The 9,458-nt window shown below is 43.9% G+C and overlaps 1 protein-coding gene across 1 annotated transcript in view; it reads left to right on the forward strand.

Annotated features, from left to right (window-relative positions):
* The window catches only part of ALKBH8 (alkB, alkylation repair homolog 8 (E. coli)), a 44,774-nt gene extending 38,316 nt beyond the window's left edge, over nucleotides 1–6,458 (forward strand). The window contains exons 10-11 of the mRNA XM_009335271.1: nucleotides 4,609–4,758; nucleotides 5,754–6,458. Of these exons, the coding sequence (XP_009333546.1) occupies nucleotides 4,609–4,758; nucleotides 5,754–6,326 (723 nt within the window). The 3' untranslated portion in view covers nucleotides 6,327–6,458. The remainder of the gene's footprint in view (nucleotides 1–4,608; nucleotides 4,759–5,753) is intronic.
* The last annotated feature ends 3,000 nt before the right edge of the window (nucleotides 6,459–9,458 follow it).

The following is a 9,458-nucleotide window of genomic DNA, read 5'->3' on the forward strand; positions in this document are numbered from 1 at the left end:
TGAAGATTTTCTGCGATATGGTTGCATAAAGGTGGATTTTAGTTACGCTGTGTCCACGTTGATTGAGAACAGATTCCTGTCGGAAGGACTTAGTAGCGGGTAAAGGCAGGAAGGACAAAACTAACTTGCAAAAGCATATTTGGAGCCAGTTCACTGTATTTTAGTGGTCAGAGGGCAAGGCAGAGGAACCTTTCCTGCCCTTTTCTCTCAATGAGTAGGAATCATTAACGGGAGATCTGGGATGAAGAGAGCTCAGAAGGAACTGGGCGACAGCAGCACAAAACCAGCATGAACGCTGAACTGCTCAACTTGGTTCTGATGCTTTGTCATTGAGAAATGAACTTCACGTTTTAGACACAGCACTTTGTTTCCACAGACACCCTGACTGTACGCAATGGAAAACCAAAACACTACATGAAAGGAATGCTAAAGGCCTGACTCAGACCAACTGGAGCAAGGAGATTTGTCTGTCTTGCTGTAGCTGTGCTGGTGTCTCTTTTTCTGCATACATGTGTGTTTGCTGGAATGTAGTTTGGTTCCTCGAGGCTCTCATGCTATCAGTTGTAGCTGAGGTGTTTCTCCGGGGAGCCACATGATTCCATTTGGTGGCTGGATTTCAGAATTAGATGCCGTTTTCTTCATCGGTTTCTAATGTGCTGAATCAATGAGGTTTCCAGATACTTAAATGAACTAAGTCTACCAGGTAGAGTTAGTTATAATGAGATAACATAGAAAGAAAATACGTGATGGTGGGCAACATCAGCCTGTCTTTACCTATCTTTATTTAAGCTTGCAACAAGATTTCTCTCTTGCAGATTTGCAGCACCATTACAAAGCAAGCTATTTATTTAGTGTCTTTTGCCCCCTGATGATCTATTCTAAATGACTGTATTAAGCAGATTTTATAAAACTTAGTTTAGCTACTCCTGGCTGAAACGGTGGGGGTGAAGGTGCCTGGGAATGCAAAGGAGCAGGATGGGATATCTGCCTGTGTTATCCCATTCCCAGGAAGCAAGACAGAGCTGCTGCAAACTCAGACTAATCACAGGTGTTACATTTGCTTCTCCCTTCCCTTATCCTCTTTTATCTTAGTCTTTTTTGGTACTTCCATTAGTCTAAAGGTTTGTGTTACCCAGCGTGCCCTAAAGAGAGGGTGCTGTATGCCAGAATGACAACATGCTTTTGCCTCTTTTGTAAGTTTTGTGTTTGCTGGGGTTCTAGTTGTGGAGTTACAGGCCTCCATACTAATACAGATTTCCTGGCTTAAAACAAGAGTTGGATGCAGTTAGTGTTTATCCATATATAATGAAAATCAGTACCTGAAATCTCTGTTAAAAATGTAAGTGGATTCTGAGCTCCAGTACATAGGTGTCAGTGGCCACTCTGGAGCTCCTGTGAGCCATTGTCCACATCACAAAAAGCAGTGAAGAGAGAGTTGGAGGTACCTGCTGAAAAGGCAGGGATGTGGGAATGGCTGCCTGGAGTAAAATCTGAGAAACCTGAGAAGCCAACCTCCTTTGGGGAAATACTAAAAGGTGTAGAGCAACTTGCTGAGAGGTGGACTCGCCAAGAGATAGATTCAGCTGAACAATCAGCTATGCTATTTGAGATATATAAGAGAAATTGCGGGGTTTGAGCAAGGAATTTGATTTGGAAAACTGGGAAAACAGGTATAAGAAATGATTGAGAAGACTCACAGATAATAAGAAATAGGGAACCTTAAAAATGTATACAACTTGGCTCAGCAAGAGATGTACCGGATTCTGTTGGTTTTGGACACTGAACAGTAATTAGTCTACCTTTCTCCACTCTTCTAGAGGAGATGTCAGCAAGGACAGTATTGTGTGCTGAGCATCAAAATTAGAGATATGAACTGGCAAAAATTGAAGCATTCCAGTTATATTTTGAGATTTTTTTAAAATGTTTTGATTATATGCTTAATTAGAACAGGTTTATTTTTCTCTCTAAAACATTCCTTTGAACTGTTTTCTGTAAATGAAGCATCATCACATCAAAGCTTCTGTGTGCTTCAGAATGTAGAAATCGGTTAGTAACAGAACTGGGAAAAGTTGAGTTTGGGGTCTCAGCCCCTTGCTGTAAATGTTTTCTATACTCATAAAAACCACAGGCTCACCTTCCAGCAGTAAACTGGCATTGCACCACTGGAGTTACCTGCTTTTTGCTAGCCTACTGTTTTCTAAGGGACTGAAACCGATGTATTTTGTTTTTTAATGAACGCATGTTTCTTGTAAGCTAGAAAATGCAGGAATGTGGTGATTGTAGTTCTTTTAAAATATCATGCAGAGATAATTGTAGTGAGGGTGCTAAATTTGCTTAGCTCCAGCACCAGGCATATGTGTGGTGACTCCCTGTGTTGAGCGTTTATGCATATATATATATATATGTAGCACCTCTTACCATATTTACATTTAAGACAACTTAAAGTTTTAGCCTAATATACGTATTTTAGAGCAGCTGTGCATTCAAAGTGATCCACTTCAAGGTCTCCATTTTCATTGCAAAACAGAATCTTTTTGCTTTGGATGTAGATTCACTTTAATAAGTATGACAATACAAGTAAGCCTGACTTTGTAATTATTTGATATAATTTAGATGCAAATGAGGACTTCACATTCTGGCAGTCATGCCTTTGTTCTCATTCTCAGTTCATTGGATTTCATCAACATACAGTGTAGTCCTTTTCAAGGTTATTTTGGGAGGGAAGGATTGAGTTCCATTATCCAGCCCTTTTTTACTATAGATGTGCAGGGCCAAAGCAATTCTTTCTGGGAAAGCTTGTTGTCAGTGGAAGTTGCAAGTGTTCTTCCCCCTCCTTCTGCCAGCAGTGAATTTGGTACTTTGAGTTTTATTAAATACTGCATGCTAATGTCTTAATTGCAAAAGTAGTTGAAGGCACTGGTAATGAGGCATGGAATCTCTAACATGCAGGTTGTCAGCTAAATCCATTCCATGATGAGAGTAATTTAAAGACACTTCAGTTGGCTTCCAGTGTGCAATGATGGGGATTTATGTTTCCTTCCAAGTAAACAAGAGTCTTCTTTTTTTATTCATAAATAACACTATTCACTCAGTGCTTCAGTAAACGCAGAGACGAGGCCAAGGAATAAATAGGAAGAAAGCGATGCTAAGATTGATCTTTTCAGGTCTGTTTAGAGCTAATTGGCAGGACAATATGTACATATTCATAGTACTGTTTTTGTGGAAGATTATCTTGGGTTGTCAGGTTGGCATTTTCAAAACTTTTTCATTTACTTTGGACCAAAAGTCAGGGACCTGAGTAGAAAGCAGCTCACCTGGAAGCTTTCAGGACATATGAATGGAACAGAATCCTCGTTTTCTTCAAAACTGTGATGGTAGACTGAACGGTAAGATGATTTGGACCAATAAAATGAAAAGTTATGATGGAAAACAAATGTATTTTCATTAATCACTGCAAAAGAGATTTTTAATTTTAGCAGTACTGTTGTCTCTGCTGGGTTGATTAACCAGAACAAGTTGTTTGCTCTTCTTGCATCAAGGATGGTTTAGGATTCTTTCTGTATCAAATGCAATAAACACTGTCAGCAGTAATTATTTAGGATTCTGGATCTGTTCTCTGCTATCTACTTGTTGCTGATCACTGAAAACAAAAATAAATTTAATATTCTCATGCAAGCTGAATTTGATACATGACTTCGTAGCACGGCTTTGGTTTGAGTATTCAGTGTGCGTGGCAGACATGAAAATGAGGGTGGTGCATGCCTTGTTCTATTTGTTCTTTCAGAAGGGTCTTGATCAGTTTGGATTTATTTGGTTTTTATGCAAGCACATAAAAAACCCTCTTCTAGATGCTTTTTCTTACCATCTTTGACCTGGACACTGGGCAAGGTTCAAAGGGGAAAAAAAGAAACCTTTTATGAGGTGTCCTGAAATGGTTTCTAGGGGTCACTTCATTTGGACTGTGCAGAACTTTGGAAAATTATGTTGTGCTTAAATTTTTGTGGATTGTGATACTGAGGGTGAAGAGGACTGTACCTGAGCACTTCCTTACTTACACTGAAATGATGAAACCTGGGTGATTAGTGAAGCTGTGCGACATACTTCAGTGATGCCACCAAAGTCACCAGACTGTCGTTTACACTTCTAGATTCAGCTTTTGTGAGTTCAGTATTTGGCTGCTTCAAATGTTGTCAGGTTACAAATGGCAATGGAAAGGAAAGGGGAATACTGAGGTTAGGTCACCTCTCATTTTGCTGGTTTCAAGATACCTTTAAGAGCCAGTTTTGAGGAAAAGTTAGGCTGAAACCTGTTCTGTCTTAAGCTGATTCAAAATCAGGGTGCTATAATGAGGTGTCTAATATCCAGTCTGCCATCTGTGTTTTAAGTAAGCATCAGGTTTTTTTCTTTTTGTCTGTACCTGGGAACGATATATTCCTCTTACTTAAGGCTGTTTTCCCACACTTGCTGTCATTTTTATTTTAAACTAAAATGTGTTAGCTCAGTAGGAGACTGTGATGACTCGATTACTGTAAGCATCGAGTGAAAATCATTTTCCAGTCTTGTAATTATCCTCTTATGAAAAGCTTGATGAAACACTTTCTGTTACAGGTTGGCTGTGATCGCAGCAAAAACCTGGTGGATATTTGCGGAGAAAAAAATTTCCAGGCTTTTGTCTGTGATGCCCTGTCGGTGCCAATCCGCAGCGGTTCTTGTGATGCATGCATCTCTATTGCTGTAATCCACCATTTCTCAACAGCGGTAAGTCGCCCCTCTCTGTGCTCCCCTGCACTGCTGTATTGCTGTGCAGAGCTACTAGTATTACAAAAAACTGCTAGTTGGGGCTCATGGAAGCAAAAGGGAAAAACGAAATGGGGGAAATCGAAGGTTCGCACTTGGTGTAAGCAGTTGTCAGAGCAGAGTTAAGCTGTTGTCCTGCTGCTGCTTCTTAAACTTTCTCTCCACGTTCTCCCTCTGCTTGTCAGATGCCCTTGCTCCTCCTGGCACTTTGATCTAAGCGTTTGTGTTTGATTTTCGTCTGCATACAATTAATGACACTGGAGAAGGGGGCTCTGCTTTGGGAGTCAAGAGATGTGTTACTTCCTGGCTCAGATCTTGAGCAGATCTCATGGGTTTTTTCTCTATGCCTTCGTTGTCCATCTGCAAAGAACAACAGGGACACTACTCACTAGTCTGCCATGTCTCTGGGCTGTGTAAGCTTCTCCTGGCAGGAACTGTGCGATTGTAACAACCTTCTAGACCATGGAGCCTTAATCTGAGGTGGGGCCTAAGGGAGTGTTTCCAAATGCAATATAAAAAGTAGGAAGAAGTCTGTTTTGGAGAAGGCTGGCATATCTGCTCGGGTGGTCAGAGGACCTGTGTTTAAGCCATAAATCTGACTGCTTCAGCTGCAAACTTAGGATGTGTATCATCAGGTATGGTAGATTCGAATCTGGGATTTTAGATATTGAACAGCCTTCTTGAAGAGGCCTGTGTCATTTCCAGCTGGGCTGATATGTCCAAGAAATCCTGCTTAGCACAGCACTGTTTTCAAGTGGAAAGAGAATTGTGTTTAGGAAAATGTCTTGGCTTGCGCATAGTGATGGGCTATATTATGAATGAAAATGAATAGTGGAAAAAATTCCTCTGATTTTTATTGTATCCTGGGGGGGGACAGTAAGGAGGAACTGCTGCCATTGCATTCTCCTGTCTTTCTGTTTATATACTAGCTTCACACTTTTGTTTTTCCTTTATAGGAGAGGAGACTGGCTACTATCCGTGAACTAGCTCGGCTTCTAAGGCCTGGTGGAATGGCACTCATTTATGTTTGGGCGATGGAACAAGAATACAAAAACCAGAAGTCTAAATACCTTAAGGAAAAGAATGGTAGTAAAGACAAGGAGGAGGAAATCAATACTGGCATGGCCCAGAGACCCAGGCTTAGTGATCAAATGCCTCATAGCAGCAGCCAAGGCTCAGCATGTTCTGACCGACTCTTTAACGACTCGAAGGACGAGGGCTGTGATGCAAAGCCAGTCGCAGACTCCAGACTGCCTGTTCACACTAACCGAACCTCCTTTCACTCTCAAGATTTGCTGGTTCCCTGGCACCTGAAAGGTGGCACTAAAAAGAAAGGGGAAAGTGTTGATACAGTGTCGTTTCCAGCTGGCTCTAAGGAATCGCAAGAACTCAGCCCTGTTTTCCACCGTTATTACCATGTGTTCTCTGAAGGGGAACTGGAAGCAGCATGCAGATCCCTGGATTGTGTGAGGGTTCAAAACAGTTACTATGATCAGGGAAACTGGTGTGTGGTTCTAGAAAAGTTGTAGCCTGTGGTGTTTCCTCTACTACCTGTGGTGTTTTGTTTGTTTTTTACAGTGTGAAAGGTATTTTTAATGCAGGTTGCAGCTATTACCTCTTTTAAAATAGCAGAATAAAGATTGTTTATTGAGTTAATAACAGTAACTAGCACTGTGTGCGTATGTTAACAAAATAACGGCCAAACTTGGATACTACCTCGGCAGAGTGTTTATTTTACTTTTGTGAATTACAGTGAAGAGGATTAAGTGGGGAAAATACTGGACACGGAAATCAGTAAGGCCAGTGTTAAGCTTTTAAAGACAAAGGGCCTGGTTCTCCCTTCTCTTACACCAGTTTATGCTGGTGTAGCTGTAGTGGCCTCCCTACAGCCCACAGCTAATTGTAATGGAGCTCTGGGCAGCAAAGGTAAAGCTGTTTGCTGTATAAAACTGTGGGTCAGGGAGGAGGGAATGAATGGCATGTGAAGCAGTTTAGCTGAATAGTCAAAATGTTGCCTAAAGTTCAGTAGAGGGTCCTACCTGTTTTGGTGTCTGTCAGGGGTCACAGATCTTTCAGCTTGGAATTTACTCTCTTTTTCTTGGTCGTGGTACTTATGATTTCCTCAAGGGGAACTGGAAAGCCAGTGGGATACCACAGCCCTTTTTCTCTTCCTTGACCCTCAAGCACCCACAGTTCATGCTGTCACTCCCCAGACTGGTCTAGTGTGGTCTGAAAGCTCCTCTGAGGTGTGAAGTTGCTCAGCTGGAATACCCTGACCAGCTGTGCTAATCGCCTGCCTTCCTGTGAGTGCAGGGCTCTGTGCCTGTAGCACCAGGGCTCACGGTGTGGTGCCAGCTCAGATGCCCCTGGATAAAACAGGAAAAAGATTGAAGTGAGGGCAATATTGGTGCAAATTTTCTGCAGGGTAGTTTCAACCCCTAAGTGTTGGCAGTGGAACGATTTTAATTTATTATACTTCAGAACAAAGAACTGGAGTAGAGGGGAACTGATGCTGGGCTGGCTGACTCACAGCAGCCATCGCTGCCGTTGCCTGCAATGACTAGCACAGTTCATTTAACACAGCTCCTGTGCTATCAAAGGCGAGTGCCACCTGCAATGCATTTCCAGAATTAAAATATAATGGACTGGCTCTTGCAGGGTGAGTGGCTATTGGTGCCTCTGAAAACCAGTACTGCTAGGCCATGCCCTCGTTGCCCTTTTCATTGATTCATCGCCTGTAGCCGTAGCAAGATCTATAGTATAGGCAGGTCATTGCTGCTGTAACTAGTGGCATCTAAACCGAGGTGCCCATCCTGAATCATGGGGAGTTGGAGGACATCTGTGTGCCCTTGGCCTACTCTTGCCTGCCTCAGACTTGCAGGTTAAAGGGGTTGCTGTGCTGGCAGCCTGTTCCCAGTCACCATTTCTCCTAGGCTCTGCCATTTCCCCCCCATCATATAATGGAGAAAATCTGAGGGGAACGACAGCGGTAAGAGAGGAGCTTGCTGCCACCACAATTCATCTGGCCTGTGCCTTGCTCGCTATCTGCTTCCAAAGAGCCCTTGGGGAAGGAGATCTCATTCCTCAGCTGCACATGGTGTCCATGTAGCAGCAGCCCTGTCCTAGCTGATTTCTTTGGGCTACAGGGAGGCAGAGAGGCTTGTCCATGGCAGATGAGCCTTCTTGGGCATGTTCAGGAGTTGGTTTGCACACATTCAATAAATACCGCATAGCTGGGAAGTGTTGGACTTCCCATACGTGTGCAGTTTGGCTCTTCTGGTATGCGGCACGGCTGGTGAGTTTATGCAGGAGGAGCCTTCCTTTCTCCTTGATAACATCTGTGGTCAGGCTGTTGGGCATTGCTGATCAAGACTTCGTGATGTGAGCCGGCCCTGGTGTCGTCAGGGAAGACATGGTGCTGGGAAGGTGATGAACTAACACTCACTATCGATCGTTCAGTTTCTGTCACAGGAGCAACTCACTGTTTGAACAGTGCTCTGGGTGGGCAGGCATGCAGGAGAAGGCAGTTGTCGCTCCAAGCCTTGATTTAAGCAAGGAAGTTGGAGACGGGAAGCAGAAACTGAGTCCAAAGAGTGAAGTAAACTGGTTTATGCCATAGGCAGAGATGGAAATGTGATCCACTCCCTGACTGCATTGCAGGACCAGGCTACCCCTCTAATCTTAAGACATTTACAGCATAGCAAGCTGTTCATTTCCCAAATCCAGACAACTGCCTCCTCCCCACCCTTGCCTGGAGCGGGGCTTCTCCACACTGTCCGAGTGAGAGGGGCTAATCATGGCTCTTGCAGTCAAGCTGGAGGTTCCCATTCACTAAAGTGTAGCCTGCGGGTAGTGATCGCATGTGTTTGATATCAGTAGGGCTGGTACCTGTTCTCTGGCTCTGCTTTTTGCTCCTCCTTTGCCCCTTGTTTGTCTCTTATCAATCATTGGTTTTGCTGTTTCCTATTTTCCTCCTCTTCTTTGACCTAGAGGGGAACTTGCTTGTCCTTGCTTCTGCTCCCAGCTGACATGCTATGGGCAGAGGGTGGCCCTGGGAAGACGTGCAGGAGGGTGCTGTGCTGATAGTTACGATGAGTAAATAGCAACACTGAGTAATATATAGTCAAGCTAAGAAAACTTAAGGAAATGTGGCAAATCAGCTGTGAGACCTGGGTTGTTATTTTACTTTTACTTGGCATTCCATACTGCTGAGAAACCTCCCTACCAGTTATTAAGACTGCATCGTGTTTTGCTGGGGTGCCCCAGCGTGCCCTCTTCCCTCTGGGGTACTTCGGAGAAAGCTGCATTTCCCACTGGGGGCTGGTTTTCAGAAGGGCCCTGCATGACACAGTTTTGCATCGAGGCCCCTGAGCTGGCTTCAGTACTGGGACGCCGTGTTTGGGTGCAGCAGCGCACCCAGTTCCCAGGTGGGCTGTGGGACCGGAGCTAGCCCGGACGGCTCCCCGGCACAGTGCCGCACGGCGTCGGTGTGTCGCTGGTGACAGAGGGCAGGGACAGCCTCTGTTGGGTGTCTGTGCTGTGACTAACTCACTAAATTGGGCTGCCTATGACTTCTGATTACTATGGATTGCATTCATGTAGAAGAAAGTAGGAGGGCCGCATTTCTTAAGCTCTTTATCTGCCTGGCCATGTGTTGTTTG

Source organism: Pygoscelis adeliae, unplaced genomic scaffold, assembly GCF_000699105.1.
Source record: "Pygoscelis adeliae isolate BGI_AS28 unplaced genomic scaffold, ASM69910v1 Scaffold142, whole genome shotgun sequence".
Classification (NCBI taxonomy): Eukaryota; Metazoa; Chordata; class Aves; order Sphenisciformes; family Spheniscidae; genus Pygoscelis; species Pygoscelis adeliae.